The sequence below is a fragment of the Poromitra crassiceps genome (assembly GCF_964638095.1).
Source record: "Poromitra crassiceps genome assembly, chromosome: 17".
In the NCBI taxonomy this organism is placed as follows: Eukaryota; Metazoa; Chordata; class Actinopteri; order Beryciformes; family Melamphaidae; genus Poromitra; species Poromitra crassiceps.
Genome location: NC_139635.1, coordinates 30521987 through 30548552, shown reverse-complemented (window position 1 = coordinate 30548552; position 26566 = coordinate 30521987). Strand labels below are relative to the sequence as shown.

Genomic DNA, 26566 nt, shown 5'->3' with positions numbered 1-26566 from the left:
ATATAGATAGATAGATAGATAGATAGATAGATAGATAGATAGATAGATAGATAGATAGATAGATAGATAGATAGATAGATGGCTGAATCTTTTGGTTTGACCAAGTAAAACATCTATGGATAAATTAATGGGGAATGAAATCTCTTGGGTCCCCTGCCGAACCCGGAAGAGGGCGTGACTTTGGCACTCGATAATGGTAAGCAGAACACATTTTCAAATGTAATCCATGGCCGATAGATTGTTGATTTTGCCCAGCATGGAGGTAAACACATGTGAAAGTTCGAGTGTGACGGATTTGGATTGAGTGTACCTTTAAGAGTGAGTTGCAGGGACATTCTGTCAGCATCCAAAACACACTCATAGACGCCCACGTCCTCGTCTGTAACATTGTGCACCATCAGGATCCTCTTGCGGTCTACAATCACATACTCATACTTCTTCCCCACTTTTACCTCTCGGCCATTTCTCATCCAAACCACCTGAAGAAACAGAGAAAATAATAATAATAATAATAATAATAATAATAATAAAATAGGCATGCTATCGGTGCCGTTAAAGGCATATTAACTGAACACATTTTGCTGAAGCTGACGGAAAAAGACAAAACTGGATACGAGGTGTTTTCCCATCACACACCTGTGCATCGTAATCAGACACCTCAGTGGTCAGCTGGGCAGTGGCTTGGGCACTGCAGGTCACCACCTCCATCTGATCTGACTTACTGGTGAACCTAACAGGAGGGGCTGCAAATAGAGGTGTCAAATAAGTGGGTATTAGAGACTTGCTTCTCACAACAAAAAACATGTCAATGGATTCTAATTTGCCTTCCCGTAATCAGCCAATGTCCCTTAACTCATTGAGTGCCAGCCACTTTTGGAGAACGGACGCTCCCAGTGCCAGAGTTTCAGAGCGTTTTCAGTGATTTCTCGAGGCCCACAGAACATTGTGTGATATTACTATGTAAACACCGAACACGCACAAAGAACAAGGAGACTCTATTGTATCATCACCAAAAAAAAGTTTATTGATACCATTTTCCGTTCTTTAGTTATCAGCCGGAGAAGATAGGTTCAATCATGAGAGGCCAGTTCGTAGGATTTAACAAACTTTATTTAGCAATCGGCATGCATGGCAAATGCTTTGGCGCATGACTCCATTAGCCAGTGGCGCTGCTCTTGAGGCAAGAGGAGGGCATCTGCTTAGGCTAGGAGATCCCCCCCCCCCGTGGGGGATCAGGAGTCACGACTCGTTGGTGGCGGACTGGGGAGGTGGGTGGGGCAAAACAACGCTCCGGAGGAGGGCTTAAGGGAGATGGACTGCTGTGAAGCTGCTGCTGTTATGATCGGCCAGAGAGAGAGAGGTGACGTAGAACCCTTGCTATATATATGAGAATTAACTGACGTCATATCTGACGTCATTACGGACGTCATACTAAGACTTTGACTGACCACGTCATACTAGAACTTGATTGACGTCAGGGGTGATCGGATTAGATTATGCACGAATGGCCTTCTGCTTGAACTATGGTCTAGAGACCTCACTTCAATCATGAGAGGCCAGTTCGTAGGATTTAACAAACTTTATTTAGCAATCGGCATGCATGGCAAATGCTTTGGCGCATGACTCCATTAGCCAGTGGCGCTGCTCTTGAGGCAAGAGGAGGGCATCTGCTTAGGCTAGGAGATCCCCCAAAAGGAAGATCTGATTACCGGAGGTTAATTGAGATCTGCGGGCACCGGTAGTTGATTGTACTTTTCTGGCCTTCGACCTTTTAACGACTTATGGCTACTTGCGGCTGGCGCTTCCCAACTCGGTCGGGCCTTCGATCTTGACCCCCCTACTTGCGTTGCGGCTGGCGCTTCCCAGCTCGGTCGGGCCTTGCGCGCCGCACGACTTGGCCTTCTGACTGACCCTGACTCTCTCTCTCGACTCTCTCTCTCCCCATCGGCTGCTGCACTGGCTGGGCTGTGGCGAACGTGGGGGGAAAGGGGGGGGGAGTTTCCAGGGCCCTCAGACGAGCATCCACTGATCTGCTAGCATCTAGCAGGGACAGCAGAATGGCTCTTGACGACCCCTGTCGGCTCGGCGGAGCTGCGAATGGTGCCGTTTCCGCTTCCGGGGCGGCGGCCTGGAGGTCAGTGCGGCCAGGAAGGACATGGCGTCTCGCGGTGGCCCCACGGCCTGTATTTCCCCGGCGTCTCCCCGCTCTCGGAGCGGCTGCCTCTGCTGATCTTCGTCCGCGGCCTCTCGCACGTCCACGCCGAGCGGCCTCCCCCTCTGGCACGCTCGCACGCGTTCTTGGGCGACCGGGCGCACGCGGCACTTCGTCATCTGCTTTCCTTCCAAGGGCCGTCGCAGTGGCGCGCCCCGTGCCACGGGAACGCGCGCCGGGCCTTTTCATCGTGGCTGCGTTGGCGGCCTGTGGTCCGGCCGCTTCGCCAACGTCTTCATCAGACGTCTCGGAAAGCAAGAACGCACCGTGGCCGATCTGGAACGGGGTCTCGTTGGCTGAGCTGCTGTCGCTGTCCATGGACTGCTCTGGCTCGGAGCTCGACATGCCGGGAATGGAGTGGGAAGCGTTGAGGAATATGCGGGGAATATCTGCGTTGGATTTCCACGGGTAGAGAAGGCTTGAGGGTGCTGATTCGGTCTCCGGATATGGTGCAAAACAACGCTCCGGAGGAGGGCTCAAGGGAGATGGACTGCTGTGAAGCTGCTGCTGTTATGATCGGCCAGAGAGAGAGAGGTGACGTAGAACCCTTGCTATATATATGAGAATTAACTGACGTCATATCTGACGTCATTACGGACGTCATACTAAGACTTTGACTGACCACGTCATACTAGAACTTGATTGACGTCAGGGGTGATCGGATTAGATTATGCACGAATGGCCTTCTGCTTGAACTATGGTCTAGAGACCTCACTTGTTTTGAGCAAAAAGAGACGTTTCAAATTAGAAGCTGAGATATTCAGCCTTTTGTGAAATGAAGCATTTCAAGCACATTCACTGACTCTGAAGCTAATATTTTCTGATGTGACACCTCAAAAATAATTTCCTTCAATAAAACAGTGAAAACAAAGGAATTTTGTTTGGCCAAATAATATTTTTTAGCTGCAACCAGCAGCGCTGGCCCCTGCGTGCGCAGACCCTACACCTTCTTGCTGGTCTTGATTTACTGCTGGTGGGCATCAGATATTCTAGCTTGTTTGCCTGTCTCTGTCCATCGAGCCTGCTGTCTGGGTCTGTGATTACTGTCAATGGTTGTATGCTGCCCTGCGTGCCCCACCCCCCTCCTCCTCCTCCGTGGGAGTGTCTCTGGTGGCTCTGCTGCGTTTGCTCTGCGTTTGCTCTGCACTGAAAAGTGCGCTGCACCCTGCTTTTTCACAGCGTGTCGCCGGCTCCCAGCTGAGAATAATGTAACTTTTCAGAAAGACGCTGGTGTCGGCAACTAAATCATATGGAGGGGCTATCGCAGCGGAGACGGAGGGGCTCAATTGTGGCAGCAGATTGACTGCTGTTCACAGGCACAGCTAACGTTATGCTTCATGCATATCGATGCATACCGATGCCGTTTCCGTTTCCATAACGACTTCTTCTCTGTTTTTTACTCAACTTTCTCTAATCTGGAGAGCACTGTCGCCACCTAATGGGTCGGTAAAATAGGTTATACACATTCAACATGCCCCAAAATTTTACAGGAGATGGATCTGGCTTTGATCCACGTCCCACCGTCAAAAAACGCAATTGACGACAATCGTCGTCATTGGCACTCTACGTTAGTATTCGAATTGATGACGATTGTCGTCATTGGCACTCAATGAGTTAATTAAAAGCAATGGTAAGGATGAATATTGTTGTTATTGTTGTTATTATTATTGTTGTTAATATAAATGGGTCACCACATCAAAGTAAATAAATGCTATCAAAGGGATTTAGAGTGTTTCTCTCTGTTGGTGGTCTAATTGTCTGGGGTCAGGAGCATTACCCGTCACGCTTAAGGTGCATCTGGTCTCCGAGCCTCCGCCCACAAACTTGACTTCAACTCCGTTCATCTCCACGGACACCAGGCGGATCACCAGGGTGTGTGTGTTCTTGGACCTGGTGATGAGGTACTCTGCCCCGCTGCGCAGGAGGCGGCCGTTCAGCGACCAGAAGCCGGAACAAACAGCGGACAGTTCCACGCAGAGAGAGGCCTCCTCGCCACAGAACACTGTACTGTTCATCAGGCCCTTCCTCATTTCTGCTGAGGGTTCTGAAGGAGACATGAGGAAAGGCATCTCGATATGTACTGTTCAGGGTTCCCACACCTCTTAAACATCAACTTTTCGTGGACTTTCCAGGCCCAATTCCCTCAAATTCAAGGACCCAGCATGGCATAGTTTGAGACACGGATCTAGGTTAATTACTGTTACAACACTGAATATTTTATAAGAAATAGCAGGCTTTACAGAAGCTCACAGACAACAAAAAGAGAAAGAGACTTGAATACAAACACTTCTCTGTGCTGTGTTACAGTGATGGATAAATGTATATTCTTGCACAAAATATATAAATTCAAGCACTATCAAAGACCCATGTCTATTTATGTCTATGCTCAAAAAGGCTTTCAAGGCCTTGATTGCCCCCCTGCCCTCAAATCCACAAAGTTTCAAGGATTTCAAGGAGCCATGGGAACCCTGGCACTCAATATTCTCACAGTCAACAACAGCATTGTTAGTGAAGAGTGAGGAATGCACAGCGGCAGCGGCCTTACCGAGGTAGAAGCTTCCAGGCACCTCCAAGTAGGGACTCTGGCCAAAGTCGTTGATAGCAGAGATGCGGAACTGGTAGCTGGCCTCTTCAGTGAAGTTACTGATAGTCACCTGCGTTGAGACAACGGTTTCCTCAGCGTTGCACCTCATCCATGTCTGAGTGCCCACCTTCCTCCTGTCCATGACGTAGCTCTTGATGGGCACGGGGCGGTCGCTGTCAGGAGGACACCACTGAAAGGTGATGGACGAGTCCGTCTTATTCAACACCACAGGATCCACTGGGGGATCGGGAGGATGCTTTCTTGCAGCTGGAGCAGAAGGAGTGATGGTCATGCTTTTTGTCTGATCACATTAGTATGGAGTTATGATAGTAAATGAGACAGACATTTCACAGAGAAGCATGTATCATCACCCGTATACATTATATTTTATAGTTTGTTTTATCCTAGGTGCCAGATGGTGCTGCATAATGCATAAATACAGAAGAAAGTTCAGATAAACACCACTTTTAGTTTTACAATAATCCCAAATTTATTACTTTTTATTTCCTTTTCATATATTCTATCTTTTTTTACTTTATTTTATTTTATTTGTTGCACTTTGTATTGCAATCTTGCATGAAAGATACTATAAATAACGATTGATTGATTGATTGATTGATTGATTGATTGATTGACTGACTGATTGATTGATTGATTGATTGATCAAAAAGTATTAAGTCAGTTTGTATAGTTTTCTGTGATTGAAAACTTACCTGACACTATCTGAATTGTGCTGATTCTGTAAACCCTGTCCATATGCTATTGCAATAGAGTAAATTCTGTATATTTCTAAATAGTATTTGACCTTTGACCCAGGTCTCCTCACCAGTGACAGAGAATCGGGTGGAGGTCTTGCAGTCTCCAGCCACAAAGGCCACTTCTCCGGAGTCATCTGCCTGGCACTCTCTGATGGTGAGTGTGTACTGTCTGAGCACGCAGGCCATGGCAACCCGGGAGTCCTGCTTCAGCTTCTCGCCGTTGCGGGTCCAGTAGGCATCTGGGCACGGCTGCTCCAGCTCCACACAGAAGATGACAGTGTCACTGATGGGAACAACGGTCCTCCTGGGAAGCTTCTTGGTAATGTTGCCTGGGATACAAAGAGATGCAGGCATTAGTCAAAGAAAAACACCATTCAATAGCCTACATGTAGATGCACTGGAAAAGTATAAATGCTGCCAAAGTGGGGAGCAAAGACATTTGAGGGCAGAGGGAAGTTGCCAGGGATGAGGAATGAAATGGATTCCATTGTATATTTTCAATGTTTGGCAGTATTTTAGTATAATAATTAATTTTAATAATGGCACATTAAGTCTACTGAGGTGAAAACATTGTGATGCTTGCACACAATATCAAACCAAGAACAAGGAGTAGAGAGAGAAACAAAAGCACGTAGGGCTGCAACTAACGATGATTTTCATTATCGATTAATCTGTCAATTATTTTCTTGATTAATTGATTAGTTGTTTGGTCTATAAAATGTCATTCAGTGTTTCCTAAAGCCCAGGATGAGATCCTCAAATGTCTTGTTTTGTCTGCAACCCAAAGATATGCAGTTTACTGTCATAGAGGAGTAAAGAAACCAGAAGATATTCACACTTAAGAAGCTGGAATCAGAGAATGTAGATTTCTTTTCCTTAAAAAAATTACTCCAAGTGATTAATCGAATATCAAAATAATTGCTGATTAATTTTCTGTCAGTTGACTAATCGATGAATGGTTGCAGCTCCATAGACACGCCTCCTTCGTACCCAGTACAGTGAGCTCGGCCACGGTGCGACTGCCCTCCTTCATCTCACAGATGTAAACAGCATCATCGTTGGTGGTGACGTTGTTGATGGTGAGGCGGCGCAGGGTGCCCTCTTCCTCCATGCGGTACTTGATACTTTGCTCCAGCCGTGTCTCCTCCATGAACCAGTTGGCGTGGGTGGCAGGCACAGGCACCTCACACATCAGCGTGGCTGAAGCCTTCTCCTGGACCTCCACATCTTGCAGCTTCCTCCTGAATGGCACCTTAGGCTCTGACACAATGGAGGACCACAGAACCTTCATTAGGTTAAAGTTAAGCATAAATTGTTCACATTATGTACTTCATATACAATACCAGCCAAACCTGATTGCATTATCTTAAAGCCATTTTGACCTGAAGGCTTCTGCTTAAAGGCTTGATTTTTTAAGACAAATATAAATAGCGAAGTTGAGACTATGTATGAATTTCTTTCCAAAACCTTTGCCTTTCCATCAAGGCAAAGGTTGGCTACTTTAAATGATCTAAAACATAAGATTGTTTATTGTATTTATCACTGCATAATTCCATTTGCGTTATTCCCTAGTTTTGATGTCTTTACTATTACTCTTAAATATGGAAAATAGTCCAAATAAAAATAAAGAAAATGTGTTTGACTGGTAGTGTATACAAGTCGCAATAGATGTGACCACATTATGCGAATTTCCAAAAAGCCCACCCTACAGTAACTCTGCCTCTATCACCCTGCATGTTGAAATTTGCCCCCCTTTTTTAGCCAATTGGCATGAACACAAACACACACCTTTACACACACACACTTGACCCCCCCCCCATGCCAAAGTTCAACCACCTGCCTCTGCCACCCTGCATTTCAAAATCCCCCCCCCCTCCTCAACGTCCCCCTTTTAGTCAATTGGCATGAACACAAACACACACACACACACACACACACACACACACACTTGACCTCGATGCTAAATTTCAGCCTCCTAGGGCGAAAACTGTGGCCGCCAAAGGGGGGGTGAACTTTTTTTTTCCCGACCGGCCAACCGACAGAGTGACTTATAGAGCTGCTGTGGTCGCAGCTAAAAAAAATGTAGGTTATGTCAATAGACTGTAAAGCTTAAGATGTGAACACTTATGCTCCTAGAACACACACTACAGTATTTCAATGGAGAATGCAACGTAAATCTTGTACATTTCCTCTACTGCTTGTGTTGTCAATTGTCTTATTGTACTGTAATGTACACCACTTCAATACTACAAACATGGATTACAACTGCATAATGTGTCCATCATCACACTGTAAGCTAATACTCTGGATCCAAGCCAACAGTTTGGCAGTGTTGTTGTTCATCAACGTGTGGCACTCCAATCTGAGTTATTGGACATGTCTCCTGGGTTCAGTAAATCATTCAAAGTATTCACATAAAGTAAAACTAGGCACTCTCAACATTTACACTCTCTTGGATCTTGTGAGGAATTTGTCAATTGAATATTCTTACTTGGAGAATATCAAGTTGTGCAAAATGACTGGTCATACACTAGAGAGGATCGAAGTATGTCAAATATAGTATGGCTCCAGAACAGGGATTTGGCTTGTGATCTAGTCCAAGGCTTTGACAACATACATACACAAATATCAGCAGCGCTTAAAACATATTAATTCTCTCCATTAGCATTAAAGATAATAAGTGTTGATGTGTAGACACTGTGGAGTAACCATAATAATCAATACTTTAGATATGATTTGTGTACCTTTCATAGTTGTGGTCTATGTTAAGTTAGTTATCCTTTATTTATCCCCATGGGGAAATTCATCCTCTGCGTTTGACCCATCCTCTACTAGGAACCTTCCTAGAACTAGGAGCAGTGGGCAGCCACAGTGCAGCGCCCGGGGACCAACTCCAGTTCTTTTGCCAGTGCCTTGGTCAGTGACAGGGGCACTGACAGGAGCATTAACCCTAACATACATGTCTTTGATGGTGGGAGGAAACCGGAGCACCCGGAGGAAACCCACACGAACATGGGGAGAACATGCAGATGGGGTTTCGAACCCGGGACCTTCTCGCTGTGAGGCAACAGCGCTAAGTGCTAACCACTGAGTCACCGTGCCCGACCTTTCACAGAGGTGCTGGCTGCACACAGGGGCTATCAAATGATCTGAAGTTGCTGGGAACACCAACATTTAAAGGGCAGAGGGGTGTGAGTGTAATCCTTTCCATTGCAAAGCTTCCTGCAAAACAACAAGTCAGAAGGCGGGCATCTGACGTTTCTATTTTCTTGCACCAACAATGACCAGGCACATCAATGGCGCAGACATCACTATGAAATTAAGATCAAGATTTACAGCTGTCATTGATAACTCTACGCTTCCGACCCTTGGCCAATATCTGCTCAGAGAGAGCGACACGAGAGCAGTGGCGCCCAGCGGCTACAGCAAGTGAGTGACTATCTTAGTAACTGTGAACTACTCATCACCCGCAGAAAATAGACGCAACGCAACACAACACCCTCCCTTCATAGGATGAGCCAAAATTCAACCTTGTTGTGGAAAAGCCACGCACATATCAAGGCGTCAAAAATACAGCTATGTTCAGTTGAAGTTTGATTCACCTTCATAAAGTATAGTGATTTTGAGAACACTGACAGCCTGGTCAGCCTCTAAATTTGTGCAAGTCAGGCTCTTAAATTGTTTTATTGTATGCTGATAGATGTTGCTGTTAATTCAAGTATATCTTATAAACATTTATTGATGCTCCACTGGATAAGATTCTCTCAAGGCACAATAAAACACTAACTGTGCTATCATGATGTGGCATATCCTGTGAACTGTTATGTGAGATGTACGTAACCAAAAAAACACCCAGATGACAAGAGATCTTCCTATCATCCACCATTTCTTAAAACAACACTGATGATGTGCATAGCGAGACCAGATTTAGGCCTACCATTTTCCAATGCTTACCTTTGACAATCACCAACACAGCACTGTAGGTCTGCCCGGCCATGTTGGTTGCATTGCAAGTGTAGAGGCCATTATCATTCTGCTTGCAGTACAGGATCTTGAGGATGAAGTTCTCAGCTTGGTCCTCATAAATGGCATGTCTGCGGCCCTCGCTGATGTTGCAGCCATCCTTCCTCCAGATGATTTGGGGCTTGGGGTGACCGGTCACAAAGCAGCTGAGTTTGGCGTGTTTTCCCTCCGTCACCGTGCAGGTGCGCGTGAAGACACCTTTGGGCAGCTTTGCCAGCGTAGACGCCCGAAGGTCATGTTCCAGACTCAGAGCACTCAAACCATCGGTCATCTTGGTTGTGGTGGAGGAGGAGGAAGAAACGGAGGAGCTGCCGTCTTCGGTGCGATAGATGGAGATGTCCTTTCCTCTCATCTCCTCTTTGCGCTTCTGTAGGTGAGAGAGGAGGGAGGTCTTATCAGCACCCAGGTGGCGGGAGTCCTGGACGTCCACGACAAGCGCCGCGGCGGTGTTCGCTCGGCCCACCGAGTTCTGTGCCCTGCAGGTGTAGGTGCCGCTGTCCAGGTTGCGTACACTTTGGATCCTCAAGGAGCTGCTGTCACTGTCGGAAACGATCTTGATGCGGTTAGTCTCCCCCAGGTAGCGGCCGTCTTTCTCCCAGTCAAAGTTGGCCTCAGGGTGGGCTGCGACCCGGCAGTGGAAAACAACATCGCCTCCCAGGCCCACGCGTGCAGAGGTGGGCTTGACCATGAAGACCGGGGCCCTCTGCGCCATCTCCGCCGGCAGGGCCACTTTGAGGGTGACAGCAGCATAAGCATCCCCGACATTGTTTTTGGCCCGGCATATGAACTGGCCACTGTCCTCCAGTGCCAGGTCATAGATGGTCAGGCGGTACAGATCTCCATCTTCCACGGTCTTGAAGCGGCCCCCAGACATCAGCTTCAGCTTGTCCTTCTCCCAGGTGACCAGCGGGGTGGGGTTGCCCACGATGGTGCAGCTCAGGTTGGCATCCTTGCCCACGCACACGGAGAACGCCTTTGGCCGGGTGAGAAACCTGGGCACTCCTCCAAACAGGTTGGGATCCATTATTTGTTCCTATATTCAAAGAGGAAGGGAAGATTCAATACAATACCAGGCGGCAATTAAAGGACATAGAAGGCAATTACGTTGGAGGTGTGTCACACACAGGTGCCAGCTTTTCACAGCTGGCATTTAACAGGTGACAAAGCTACTGCCAATTTACACACAATTAACACAAAGATAATTCGATACTAATATGGGTCCTATGACTATATAACATTGGGTAAAGAAATAGGCTAAAACAAATGCTCAAGAAAGACAAACTCCACTACAATACAGGTGGAGTAGTGCAAGTGACTTGTTCTGCCAGGCAAGAGTCAACATTTTCCAGGCACTTTTGAGAAATCTGATGTACAAATGTATCTGTCGACTGATTGTTTTTCTCAGAATGCTGTAATCATGCTGCTGACTAATCCTAGATAGTGCTGTGCGATACCAGTCACATCTGGGAACATTGCTACAGTTGCCTTTTATAGAAGCAAGGTTTCCCTTTTTATATTGTTGCTGTATTATTGTTTTGTGTTTTCTTTCTGTTGTATGCCTTTTTTATGGACCCTGAGTCTGAAACAAAAGTTGATTGATTGATTGATTGATTGATTGATTGATTGATTGATCGATCGATCGATTGATTGAATAACATAGCTGCTGAACTGCCACACTGTATACTATATGCCCACCCCCCACTTCATGTATCATAGCAGCAATTTTCTCTTACTTTCTGGCCACAGATTAGATTACAAAGAAACAAGGTGTTTTTTTGCTGTAAGAAAACCACCAATAACTGTATCCCAGCCCATAAATGACATAGTTTATGCCATAGTTTGTATAAATAATGCTGTGCCAATACTCATAAATCCACATCTGAGGCGTCATATTTATAGCTGCCTCTGACACCATACACAGGGCCCTGCCCTACACACAGACTTACTTCATTACTTCCATGCAGCATATAGCTACTACTCAATAAATGAATCACACACAACAAATAAATGCATCTATAACAAGGTCAAATAGAGTAGATGTGCCTTTCAAAGGGTGACATTTGCCAGCTTTGTCGCCTCAGTCGCTTGAACTGCCTGTCCCAAAAATAACCTCAGCTGTCAGACCCCGTCTCTGTCCATTGCCATTTGTAGAAGCAAAGGGACATCAGCTGTTTGATAAAGCTCCCACTCCCCAAACAAACTTCATTTTTCACAATGCTAGTTGTCTTTAAGCTAACTTTCTAGATTATTAAATTACAGATTTTAATCGCTAATTAAACTTGTAAAAATTGGAGCAACGTAGGCTAATTCAGCAATTTAGCACAGTTAATACAAGTAACAGTTAGCCTAGCTTAAACTGGAAGTTGTAATCCAAATCATGCATTCATCATGGTTGCCAAATTTCACTATTGTGAAGTATAGATGCATTTACCGATGTAGCATAATTACATTGAAGCATACTAATGTTAGTTCAACTTTACAGCTCTGAATAATTGATATTAATTGGGCTCTTTTGGTAATAATATCGTTTCATCACTTTCAGCCTAGCTACTTTTTCACCTTGAGTCTTCAGCCACACTCAGGTGAAACAGGCGCTGAAACATGTGGGCTAGAACGTCACTTGGCTGTTCAGGTTTTCGGGTGGTAGTCCAATATTCCAGTCAAAACTTCTTCTTTGTGGTCAAAATATCCTTGAAATGGTTGTAAATCCGGGATGGTGGACCCCCCCAGTCTCCTGCGGTGGGCGGTGGACGTTACGCGTGTTTTTTTCTTTCTTCTCCGGTACCTCGCGATGCCAAATAGCTGACGTTCCTATTTCGGTGCAGCCTCCTTTCCAAAATAGACGTGTCGTTTACTGTAGAGATAGGCTAGCCTGCTGGTCAAGTGGGAAGCAGAGCAGACGAGCCTGGCTCCTGCTGCTAGACTGCTCTCTGCATTTGTGTTGACAGATAGTAGCAACTGATAACAACAATGAACAATAATAATATGAACTAAATTGCTTTTCAAAGGCCTCCTTACTGTAATTAGTGACAACACTTTAATGGCACATTTGAGGCACAGACTGTTTGGGAGGTGCAAAGCCAATTATTCTCATAATTTTAGACAAGGCCTTGGTTAACATTATCCAAGGTCATAAAAGGGTAAACATTTGGTAGCGTTATATTTAACATAATTAGTGATATAATTAGTTCATAAATAGTTAATTAACAAATACAAATGACCAATCTTTCCATTCCACCATTTCTCCCTGCCTGGCTGCATTCCATTTGATTGTGTTCCCCTTCATGCCTTCAGTCTTAGTTCATTCACTATTTCAGTAACAAAGCCCTTTACAGCTGTTGTGGGTTGTGATAAGGTGGTTAGGCCTACATCAATAGATTAGGCCTACATGGAGGAACAGATAGTTTAGTGTCTGAAGTCTGAAGAAGGCATTAGGCCTACGACTAACATTGTCCTGCATTATTATTATTTTTAACAGAAATAAACTGCAGGAAAGAAATGAGCCACTTCTGTGCTATAAGGCAAATTACAACAGTACTGTAATTGTATGTTGTTGTTGTTGTTGGGAATTCAAGGGAATAAAATCATTCTCTGTAGCTAATACAGTTTTAGCAGCAAAATCTTACTCATGTGTGTGTTTGTAATTGTCATTGGGGTAAAGTTGGCTCAAGTTGTCCCAGCTGGAAGTAGTAGCCCACAACCACCTTGCTTTGATTGATTCACTGAACTAATTGGTACTCCAGTCCAGGCTATATGAGTTGTGCTTATTTTTTACAAGTTTATGACATCATATTGTAGGCTACTTTGTAAATAAAATTAATTTGTAAAATAAATAAATAAACTAATATAATAAAGTACTCAAAAATCAATATATCTACTTTCATTTAGATAAAGAATTGTCTCCATGATGAAATCACTTGACATAGCTAAAGTTGGACAGTAGCTAAAGTTGGACAGTAGGCATTGCTGTGCCACTTTCTCCATAATGGCTCTCCATCACAGATTCAGGCTATTACTCATCTTGAATTAATGGTCACATTATTCATTTTGTGTATGGTTGCCTAGAAACAAGGGCTGCCTCACAGGCTCATCTTACCCTGTTCTCCCCTCGACTTTGGCTCTCATGGCGTTTTCTTGGTCCTCTGGTGTGGGCTTTCCCCCAGTGCATGCCAATGACTGACAGCAGCAGGTCGCTAGCTGTGGCCTGATTTAAACTCCCCCGAAACTCTATCGGTAATCCTAACAGTCTACTGTTGCCATCCTGCATACGGTACGCCTATTTCACATCCCACCACCCAAATCAGCCATTTTGTGTCTAAAATGCAGGAAGTAACACGAGTGCAAGGAAGACATTAATTAGAGTGCTGGGACTGGACCAGCTGTCCCTCCAGCGGAGGAACAGCATCTGCTTCTTTGTTTTACTTCCTGCCTTTTAGACACAAAATGGCTGATTTGGGTAGGATGTGAAATAGGAAAATAGGTACTGGTGTTTGCTTTCCATTTAGTTTCCTTATCAATTTCCTGGATGCAGGCTCCTTGTACTTCAGTTGAATTTTAATAAATATATCAAATTACTGTAGGCTACTTTGAAAAGAACTACAGTAGAAATACTACCTCGCGGTTGTATGCCTCCAGCAACAAATCACAGTCTACATCCATGTCTGTCCAGACTCATACACGCACAAATACCTTGAAGCCCACAGCACAGTGGTGTGGACACTCAGCTTTATGGCACTTAAGGCAATGTTTGGGGGTACCTCAACAACACGGCTAATCATTTTCAACATGGAAAATGGTCCTACCCCTTATACCATCCACACACCCCCTTTCCCCCCAGCCACTCCCCATACCCTACCCACCCCTCGAAGCCCCACTCTCTACCACCTTCCTATCCCTAGCTATGGCCCGTTTCCCCTAGCCCCACCCCCTTCCATCACCATGGCCCTTCCCACCACTCACATGCCCCTAGCCACTGCCCCCACCCACCCCTCAAACCCGACTCTCTACGACCTTCCTATCCCTAGCTACAGCCCCTTCTAACCAGCAAGTGCTCACTCACTCCCACCAAAATCTAATCAGTTGAGTCCAAGTGGATGTTTGAGCCAAATTTGATGAAATTCCATCAAGGTATTCCTGAGATATCGCATTAACGAGCATGAAACGGGCAACTCATGAGGTCACAGTGACCTTGAACTTTGACCTTTGACCACCAAATGTATTTAATGATTAGATTCTGATCAGTTCATCCTTGTGTGCAAGTGGATGTTTGAGCCAAATTTGATGAAATTCCCTCAAGGCGTTCTTGAGATATCATGTTAACGAGCATGAAATGGGCGGTTGTGAGGTCACAGCGACCTTGAATATTGACCACCAAATTCGAATCAGTACATCCTTGAGTCCAAGTGGAAGTTTGAGCCAAATTTGAAGAAATTCCGTCAAGGCGTTCCTGAGATATTGCGTTAACGAACATCGGATGGATGTACGTACATACGGATAGACAAAACATAATGCCTCTCTCGCTCTCACACACACACACACACACACACACACACACACACACACACACACACACACACACACACACACACACACACACACACACACACACACACACACATTAAAATCACTAATATACTTTATATGGCCAAAGTTAATCACATACGGTAATATTTTTTCAATTCAATTCATTCATTCAATATAATTTGGTTTTGGGCATAGTAAAAACACACACAGAAAACACAGTAGACAGACATATACACAGACAACAAATCTAAGCTAAAGAGCTCATTTGGGACTATATTAGGCTGACAGTGAAAAGTGCATTTAAAAAAAATTCTAATATTCAAAGTCTATCTTCTATTTCAACTAACTTTCTCTTCCATTATCCTTTTCTTCCTCCCTCTCTATCTGTGGCCTGTTTCTTGAATAGCATCAGAGCAGATATAACACACACATAATACACTGGTCGCTCTTTCCACACCATTTGGTAAGCATGCGAAAAGCAGCTGCCAACAAGTGGCCACCTGCACCATTTGTTCTTGCACAATGCAGCACACCTCAGTCTGTGAAACTGGCAACAAATAAACAACACAGCACTTAGATGTTTATTGGGGGACGATCAGTTGTCTAATTTGCCTTGAGAGAACTTTTCCTTGTCTGACCTACCTACCACAGCCTTTCACATGACCTCTCAGCAATGTCAAGAGTAAGGTCATGTCCATATCATGTTTACAGTCCAAACACATGGGTGTTCCCTCAAATGAATTATGGACATAGCAGATGACAAGTAAGACAACGGTCAGTCACACTGAAGACAGATAGCCAAGAATGAACAGCAGATGGCGAACTGTAAATGTGACCTGGATCTTCAATATTGAATAAATACTTTATTTGAGTGAAGGTTGGTGCCAAAAACTATACACTGTGGAAGCATGTAGGCTAGGTGTACTTTTTTCTACTGTAAATCCCTCTGGACAGTGCAGACATTATTGATCAATTCTGATTCAGGATATAATTATTATTTGTACCTCTCTCAGATGATTGTGAATGTTAAAATATTTAAAAAGGATATGTTTAAAAAACTCTCAAGCGCTGTAAAAATGTATTTGTTCCTACTGTTACAACCCGGCTCAAGGAAGTAACAAAAGGAGGGGTCATAAGTAAAAGTTATAATAATAATTTATTACCTATAGGGAAAATAACTAGACAACACAGACTATACCAAACCAAAATAACAGATCAAAATGGTTCATAGGTGAGGGGGGAGAAACTGAATGGTCTGAAGGTCTTCTTCCAAGATCGAAATGTCAATAAACTGACCGGAAGCATATTCAGTGTGCAGACATTACTTTATTTTTCAAGTTCATAATTTATTTGTCCTGCTCCTGACCCACTGAGCTGATGTGCACGCTCTACTTCCTTCTTCATTAAACACATGTGCAACCATAACATTAAAGAGGACCCCGGCACTGGAACACCTAAATGGAATGGAAGTTGGAAAGCATCATTAATGTTTTGGTTACACCTGTTTACCCTGCCTTTGAGACAATCAATGGCTGCTGTGAATAGGGTCTATTATGTATTTGCCTCTGGTTCCTGTTCTCCTGTGCTATTCCCTTCTCTTAATGGCTCCTTTCAGGTATCAAGGTCTGCGGAGGATGGTGGCAAGAAGCTGGCCAGGGGGCAGCGAGGCGGGTTGGTCACACTTAAACGCATAACTTTGTATGGTTGTATTTCAACGAAGATTCTGCTTTGTAATGTAGTATGAGGTTTTAATAAGGGTTGTGCAATATTGGGCTACATTAAATGTGGACAGAGATGATGCGTAATAAGCTATAGGTTCAGTTCAAGTTCAGTGCAATAATTGTACAATATGATGCAAGGATGGGTTGTTCTGCCTTATCCCAGCAATGACTAATGATTTGGGGCATCTGGGTAGTGTAGCGGTAAAAGCACTGGCCTATACCACCAGAGACCCGGGTTCAACTCCCAGCAGCGGTACCTCCAGCTTGGTCAGATGTTCCTACAGAAACTGGCCGTGTCTGTGGGTGGGAAGCCGGTGGGGCATGAGTCCTGGTCGCTGCACTAGCATTGCCATAGTAACTAGTAATTCTATTACAGTTACTAATAATCCAAGTAACTTAAAGTTACTGCATTACTTTCTCTAGCGCTGGCACAGTGCAAAAATGAAGTGTGGAGATTGGTCTGGCTATGCAAGATTTTTGCATTGCCAGAACGCGATACATTTTCTGTCCTATAGGGCCTATAGGCAAATAAATAAAAAGTATGGTATGCAGTTTGGCTTATTGTTGAGTCCTCCTGTAAGGAGGAGGGGGGGGGGGCAGCAAAATAGCAATGTAACGTAATGTAAATGTAACATGTAATGTCACTTTTGAGACCAAGTAATAAGTAAAGTAATTTGATTCTTTTTTTAAATGAGTAATCAGTAATAAGTAACTAATTACACTTCCTGAGTAATTTGCAGGGATGCAAACTCACCAGAGTGAAAAAGGTGACAGATACCAAGGCAAACACAAAACCACTCAAAATCCTTCAATTAAGTGCCCTATATTGGGATGAAAAAGGTGACTGTCGCCTAAAGGGTAGTTTGCATCCCTGAATTTGCTCAACATGGCAAACTGAGAACATAATTCATGGTGGATCCATATAATGGAGCTGCGGGTCTGCCGGAAACCACCATATTTCTGGTTTGCAAAGCAAACGAAACTTTTGATAGATGTTGTGATATCAAGTGTACCTATTCAGCTCAGTTGCAGTCCAATCAGGCCTATAGAAATAACCATTAACATTTATTTAATTGGACATCCATCTTAAGCAATGAAAAAAATCCACCAATGATATACATAGGCGTCTTTCATCATAACTAAATTGTTTTATGTTACAGTAAGTTTATATGACAAAATAAAAATGGTTTTAGTGTGTAATTATATGAAATCATCTTTTAATGAGGAATCTCACAATTCCAGGCATCAATCATGTGTAAATACCATTTAGTGTTAGTTACTGCAGTGGAGAAATGCTGAGAATGCAGCAATGCACACTGACCCACTGTTACAGTAACGAGGCCCAGGCTCCCCTGGATTGCTCAATGCTGGAAGTTCAGCAGCAGCAGAGCGGCCTATAAAACAGCAGAGAAAGTCTGTTTTGGACACAGACATGAAAATGAAGGCTCAGATGAGACTGTTCTTTCTTCTTGCTGCGGTTACCTCGCTGGTCCAGGCCCAGACACCAGCTGAACCTGACTATGAAGATTTCCTCTTAAAACTTCAGCTTCCTGTGGAGAACTTCCGCCCGCTTCTGAATCAACTGCAAGTAGAAACTGTAAGTATGTCAGGAGACCTTAAGACAGTTTGCCTTCATACAAAGACACTGGCAATTCAAGACGTGTGACATTTGGATATTGAATTAACACTGAAATATCTTTCCTCTATTTAGCTGCAGCCAGCAGATGAAGATGTGTCTGCTGGGCCAATCAGAAGCCTGACATTTCCTGCACAAGAGACAGAGTGCGACTCCACACAGGAACCTGGCAATCTCTGCCACCTGAAGACAAATGGGGTCAGTAAAAGCATTACACGCTATCTCACCTTTGAATTGTATTTAGTCTTGTTGGAATATACTGTATTTACTTCAGGGTTGGAGTTATAATCTGAGCTTTGTGAGGGTCTCTAAAATAGGCAAATTGATGTTAGGGGCGCACGGTGGGTTGGGGTTGGCGAATACAAGTGTTGGTTACTTTTTTTCAAGTGTGATCAGTTACAAGAGAGAAAGACAGATAAAGAGAGGTCCAATACTTTCACTCTTGCACATAGGCCTACACACATATGTACACAGCACACACACAGCAGCCCATTTTGCGCCCCACACAACAAACGACGCTGTCCAAGTGCTGAACGATTATTATTTTTGGAAAATTGAAAACATGTTTCTTTTAGCCTATTTATCTCGCTAACATAAATAATACTAATTACATTGAAAAATGCATTATTTGTGATTCAAATAATGTTTGTTGCCACATAATATTAGACCCCCACAGTTGTGTGTTCATGGGGGGCTCAGAGTCTCCTTATGGGAGCTCAGCCCACATTGGCCCCCACATAACTTGAACCCTGAATTACTTGTTAAGACTGTGAACTGCGACTTGTCAGTCTTGTCTCTGTATGTTCTAGATCTCATACAAAGAAAACAAACATCTATTTTACAGACACTGATCTTGTGCAACGTGAAGGTTACCCACCCAGTCCAAGAGATCGATGACATCACATCCTCTGACGTTAGATGTGAAATGGCAACAGAGGAAGCACCACTGGTAAACTCATAATGAAATACTGCCTCACATTTTAAGCAAAACAGAATGTCAGTCAAATGTTCCAAAGGAGGAACAGCACTCATTTTGAGTGTTCAGATATGGTATTCCTATATCTTTTTGACATTTCAGTGTAGATTTGTCAACATTAAAGTTCTTTTGTATCTTTTGTTTGGGGAAAATATTGGCTATGTAGGGCCAACATTTGTTAATCTCTCAGCTCTATAGGAAGGAACTTCAACTTGTAAATTTCCACTCACTGCAGTTTTTGGTTCTGTCTTTCCTTGCTCCCCTCTAACAACAGAAAAGGGTAAGAAGAAGCAGGTCTGGCAGGGGCTCCGGGCGAGGGAACGGTGGCAGCAGAGGGGGGAGAGGCAGCAGCAGACGGAGCAGCAGCAGAGGGGGGAGAGGCAGCAGAGGGGGAAGAGGCAGCAGAGGGGGACGAGGCGGCAGAGGTCGTCCAGGAGGCGGCTCTTCAATAGCCGGAAATGGAAACAGAGGAAATAGCGGAACCCGCACAGCATAACGTTATTGTGGCTTCTACACATTTGCTCCATTTCAAATTAATTGTATGTGTCTATGTTTTGACCAATGAACTGCACTTATTCTCTAAATTGTCTGCAACTTTAAAGGGATACACCACTTTTTTGGAAGTTTAGCTCATTTGCCACATCCCCCCAACATAACCAAGATACACCATGCCTTACCGGCACTGTCCACTCAGTTTACAGTGAGCTACAGTCGTGAAGTTAGTAATTATCGCCATAGAATGGAGGCTAATGATACAGCTGTTAAAAATCTGCCGAAACACACATCTCACTGCTCCATTCTATGGCGATAATTACTAACTTCACGACTGTAGCTCACTGCAAACTGAGCGGACAGTGCCGGTAAGGCATGGTGTATCTTAGTTATGTTGGGGGGATGTGGCAAATGAGCTAAACTTCCAAAAAAGTGGTGTATCCCTTTAAATCCAATGTTTGTAACTCATCATTCCAATTGAATCATGTTGTTGATTTCTATTAAACAAGAGTGTTTATTTGAAGACGTGGTATAATCACTTCATTTATACTAAGCACCTAATCGATAAAACAAATTAGTGATGCCACCTGTTGTCAAAAGAATACAGAGAAAATGTTCAGTGATTGTTTCTAAATTGCCAATCAAATAAAAACAAAGCATGTAATGAAATAAGCCATGCATGTAAGCACCACCATACAATTAAAAGTATTAAATCCCAGTATGCAAAAATGAGATTTTTAAAAAAATAGTTTGACTATTATGTTATATTTGTAAAGCACTTCTTAAAACACAGTAAAGTGCTTTATGAACAACAAAAAACAACATCAAATTGACAAAAAAAAGAAGCTGAGAAAGCAAGAGAAATTTCAAAACAAGGCAAGAAATAAAAGTGAATCATAAAGTGGGGGCTCAAACACAGAGTATGATAATATAAAACCAAGTCTATAAAATGCACTTTGAGAGAGACAACCATTTCAAAGCCAGCCCTGATGATGGCCAATTTGGACTTTGAGCAGCAAATAGGGACCTGCCTGCAAATCAGTACACAATTAAGTCAGTATAACTTAAATCAGGGTGGTGTGGGTTTGTCTTTCTGTTCTGACAAGAATCTATAGCTGCTGTATTTTACAAGCTGGAGACAAGAGAGCGACTTTTGACTGAAGCAGGAATACTGAGATGCAGGAGACTAGTGAGAAATGCATGGATGACTTTAATATCTAGCTCTCTAAAATAAGGAAATTGCCTAATTTTCAAAATATTTCAAATATGGAAGAAACAGGATTGCACAACGAACCCAAAGACTGCATAAACAATGTAATTGGCAGACAGTAGAGAGTACATAACTACTCATGTACTAATGGAGCTGGGCCTGCCAAAAAGCACCATTTCTTATTTGCTTTCATATTCATTTGGATTTTATATCTAATAACATCTTTATATCAATATCATCCTTGCCAGTATCAAGTAACAGTGACAGTATTGAGTAACAGGTTGTCAATATATGTCCAATCAGGCCTACATAAATAATCTTTAACATTTCTTAAAATGGACATGCATCAACACTACAATCAAAACTTAAAATATTTCCATATGAACTGTCAACAGACTGCTGTATATTAAACAGTACAACTCTAACAAAACAATATTTGAAATTATTAATTCAGAAAGTGATCTGTAAAACAATTTGACATTACACACATAGGAATTCAAACTGGAGAAAGAATTAAAATATTATTTTTTATTTAAAATCAACATCACATATCCAACCACACTTCAATGATTAAATACACTCAAAATATGATTTAGTTGCCTCTCTATTCACTTACAGAAAAAAAGTGTATCATAAAGCTGTGCTGAAAACAAGTTCTTTTGGCATTTCCATGTTCAGCTAGTGTCTCTTAAGTTACAGGGGGGAAAAAGACAAACCTATGTAACAAAATAAAACATGTCTTAAAACCTATTCAACACTTTAGGATGAAAACTTAGCACCTCGTTCCAGTCACCATGATTTATAGACTGGTTTATAGTGGATAAGAAGCCATAGTATGACAAGAGGCTCGGCCATGAACTGCCAGATACAGAGCGTACTCCTGCTTCTTTACGATTGTGAAGACAGGCAGTGCAAACTTGGACACAATAAGATTAATTGTGTTGCAAAATGATACAAGATGTCAAAATTGGTCTGTTTGCAACTCATCTTACAAGTCACATTCACAATATAAGAGTACAATTCCACTGTATACTTGATGCTATACACGACGACTTGCCAAAATAAATAAATACTGTACATATGTGCTGCTAAATCTGTGAAAGGAAGTCTTATCCGGAAGTCTGGTTTACATGAAACGGTTTCTATGTAGAACTAATACTAAACCTTAATCCTAAGGCACTGCTTCAAATAAAACGACAAAGCCCCAGCAGTGAGCTGTATATGTGGAGATGATATGTCTCTCGACAACATACTGTAAACTCACTGCCTTTGTAAAAATGTAGGTTACAACAAATCAACAGCAATTACAATAGCGTATTTAACTAAGTCTAGGGTGTGACAGGAACACAGAGACATCGGTTGGTTACATTGTAACCCAGGTTATCTGAGTGGAGAGACTATTTCTCCCCACTACATGTTCAATGTAGGTATGGGATGATCCTTGATCAGCGCCAGCTGACGTGAATTACACTTTGAGACACCTCCACCTGTGGTGAGGCCATGCACTGATTACCTTGATGCTATATCAGTACCACGCAGGCGTGGCCTCTTCAGTTAACCTTGATTAGAACCGTTTGAGTGGCTCTTACCTGGAGAGATAGTCTGTCCACTCAGTGAAACCTGGGTTACAGTGTAACCAACCATTCTCCTTCATGTCGAGACTATAGTATATAGAGTACAGCAGGGATGACGTCTTTTTGTAGGCTTACCCAGAAGTCCCTGCACTTCCTGGTTCGTCGGTGTAAAATGGGATTTTTGTATGGGAATTTCGGTTAAATGCATGAAATAAGGTCTGTGCTTAACAAAAGTTTATGAAAGCGAAATGCCTACATTGGAAATGTAGTAGGGAGAGATAGTCTCGACACGAAAGACAACTTCCCCTACAGGGCGAGCTTTTACTGACCAGAGGTAAGAACGACCTGACGTGATTAGACGGTCTTTTGTGGACAATGACCATACTATGCATGTTGATGCTACGCTTATATACAAACAGTGAGAGAGGTCGTTCACGATGGAGACGGACTCAGTGTCCCTTTGAAACCTGCCCTATCTAAAATGTAGCTGATGCAATTATGTACATTTAAAAAAGTATATTTTCTGTCAGTGCAAAATTCTGAGTTAATGTTAGCATAATAATGCAGGTGTCAAAACTCATCCCTTCAACATGCACACACACACACACACACAGGCACACACAAAAACACCAAGAAAAAAGGGGAGGGGTCATTTTAAAACATGGGGAGGGGAGGGGGGGTGCAAAAAATACTTCAGACGTCTTACAGTAGTGGAGGATGAGAATGCAACAAAAGTAGGTTGATAAATCTGTGGGTATCATGTCATTTATCAGATATGCACAGTCACAAGAATACATGCCACCTTGTTTTCAAGTGTTTATCACATTCAATATCATGCAGCTGGGCATGTTATCTGTGGCTGTGCCGATTAAGCTATTAGGGAAATGGTAATATAATCCATTAAGATTTGTTTTTAAACTTCTTTTCCTAAATATTGCCTATTCAGTCTTCTGTTTTGTAGCTATAAATCATTCAGACAAAAATAATTTTTTTCATTAGCTAGTGGGTGGCACATTTTCAATTATTTCCACTAACATTATTATAATTGTGACTTATAGTGATTCATGACTTTGTAAAGTTTTGCGAAAGATTTCCCCCCCAGCAAAATAAGCTATATATATCCTTCTATATACTTTTCTTTTCCTTCTTCTTTTTTTTTTTACCCAAAAATAAATAATAAAAATATCATTCAATTAAATAGGGGTGGGGTGGGGGCGGGGAAGTTCAAATAAATAAGCCTAAACCTAAGATGCTGATGTTGAAAGCATTTCCCCCTCACAAGCTCTTGGAAAATATCAAGCAAACATAAGAGGGCTTTTACCATAATCTAAAGCTTCAACTGCTGCAGATACAGACAGTGCATGCATTACAATCAGCCCTCGTGATGAACCTCCACTTTGATGTGTGCATTTGGGGGAAAGGACACAAATTTCTAGCAGCACAAACAAATCAATGTGCACAATACAGATCTGTCAATGAAATACCACCCTGTTTTGTTCTAAGAAAAAATTCCCCACCACTATTTCTGGGAGGACATCAATGCTGGACTTGAAAGGAGCATGCTTCTGGAAAAAGCACAGAAAATGAAACCTGCCCCACTTACACCTGGCATTGAAATCCCAAAGCAGATAAGAGACACATCTAGATTGTCCCAAGAAAGGAAAGGATGCCAAACACCATCTCAAATGCCCACATGTACACAAGGGTAAATACCGGAATTCCATGTTCCTACACAGCCATTGAGGTAATATGGAAAAATAAGATTTAAATCTGTGTATGTGTTTGTTTACATGGGTGTTTAGGGATAAAGCCCAACTATGTGTCCATCTGCATTGGGATTTTAATGTCATGTGTAATTGGGGCGCATGCTTTCAATCCTGTTTTAAAGGCAAGAACAAAAATGTATTGTTATTAGTAATAGAGATATTAATACTGAGCAAAATCTGTATTTAGGCCCACTAAAAACAGACAGCAGCATTCAAAGCATATGTCCAATTAAAAGACCTGTTTCATCTAGCCTGGAGGTTTTCAAAGTGGGAGGCGGGCCTCCCCAGGAGAGGTCCAAGCAGTTTCAGGGGAGGCTCAGTGAATGGAAGTGAAAAAATTAGTTATCAAAAGGAGATCACATATAATAAGCCTAAATGTGTGTGATTTGGTTAAAGATAGTTCAGAGATACAGTAGTTTGGGGTAATTTAATTTTACTGTTTTTTCACACCTTCCCAGAGTCAGAAACTAATAAATGCCATCAGACAGACACTTGTCTATGTATTTGGGTGTAGTCTGAAGTATGTCAAACAGCAATATCAGGCTATCTTGGCAAACTCAATTGTTGAGTGTATGGGATCAAATAACAATCATGATAGGCCTACAGGAATTGAGTGAGGGGCAGAGGGGCACGCCTTTTTCCAAGCTTTGTCTGGAGGGAGGCCCACAGTCTCAGACTTTGAAAACCCCTGATCTAGCCCAAGAGAGCTTTTGCTAGATATAGTCTTCATATAGTGAGTGAAGTAATGTGGCTACAGCCAACTTTTTATGTTCTCAGTACTTTGTATCTTTCTCAAGCAGTCAATGTGGTAGTACAAAAAAATGTGGATTACATATCATGATCCAATAGGCTTACAGAAATTGAGTGGGGGTGGGGGGCACCTTTTTCAAAGCTTTGTCTGGGGGGAGGCCCACAGTCTCAGACTTTGAAAACCCCTGATCTAGCCAAAGAGAGCTTTTGCTAGATATATATAGTCTTCATATAGTGAGTGAAGCAGTGTGGCTACAGCCAACTTTTTATCTTCTCAGTACTTTGTATCTTTCTCAAGCAGTTGATGTGGTAGTACAAAAAAATGTGGATTATTCATAGATAAGCAAGACGTAAAAGTGTATTTACATATGACAAGGGCCAAATAGAACAATGTAAAACATTCAAATTAAACTTTCATCATAATCAAACTTGGTCAGGCAGCTATAAGGATACAGCTTGCAGTCTTTGTAACACAGATAAAGACAACACTCTGTGAAAAAAGTGAAATTAGACCCTCACTGTAAACCCCCCACAAGCACAAATAAAACTTAAATTGTGCATACAGAGGCACAGCAGAAGTTGTGATGAGCCTTTTGCGTTCCACAATTAAACTGCCCCACCTAGCATCACACAGTGATCCTGTTCACACACTATATTCTCTCTCTCACTCTCTCTCTCACACACACACACACACACACACTTTGAGCGTTTTTTAAGCGGTGCAGCCGCTTCTATAAGTGACAATGTGTGCCCATCCGTTTTTACAGAGATTTCAGCAACTCACGAGAGGTGCGCACAAGATTTAGCCTAGGCCCCTCCCCCGTGCCTCTACAAGGAAGCCGGAGTGGGGACAAAATGCACCGCGGCTCCGAAGCTGGTGAAGCACGCACGCACGGGCACATGCATGCGCACACACAGTGCCAGAAAGAGGAGGAGAAGTATAGGGTACGACCTGCGCAAACCTGCACCGCTTACTTCAACTGGGTGTGATTTTTTTTTTAATACAAGTTTATAACAAATAGAGTGGATGGTGAAAGGGACGGAAGACTTATGGTTTCCCTGATGCCACAGTCCGCCGGATGTGACAGGAGGAGGCATGGAGGTGCAGAGACAGTGGTTATTCAATGAGCTCCTCCACCTACAAACGCTGAACGATGCTTTAAAGGTCCAAGCTAAATTCTCCATGAAGATCATCTAAGGCCACAATGTTCGTTGAAGAAAGTAAAGTGTAAACACTACAAAAAAAAAAGAGAGAAAAGAGAGATGATCATAGCTATGCGTCCTTGCTGGGATAAAAAGCCATTTTTGGTGGCTTCCATTCAAGAAACGAGTCATGTGCAA

At 42.9% G+C, this 26566-nt stretch overlaps 1 protein-coding gene across 1 annotated transcript in view; it reads right to left on the bottom strand.

Moving 5' to 3' along the window:
• The window catches only part of obscnb (obscurin, cytoskeletal calmodulin and titin-interacting RhoGEF b), a gene marked incomplete at its 5' end in the record, with an annotated part of 85995 nt that extends 75394 nt beyond the window's left edge, over positions 1-10601 (bottom strand). Inside the window, 7 exons of the mRNA XM_083653515.1 lie at positions 311-479; positions 637-743; positions 3990-4256; positions 4758-5063; positions 5623-5883; positions 6545-6814; positions 9509-10601. Coding sequence (XP_083509641.1) covers positions 311-479; positions 637-743; positions 3990-4256; positions 4758-5063; positions 5623-5883; positions 6545-6814; positions 9509-10601 — 2473 coding nt within the window. The remainder of the gene's footprint in view (positions 1-310; positions 480-636; positions 744-3989; positions 4257-4757; positions 5064-5622; positions 5884-6544; positions 6815-9508) is intronic.
• Positions 10602-26566: the final 15965 nt, after the last annotated feature.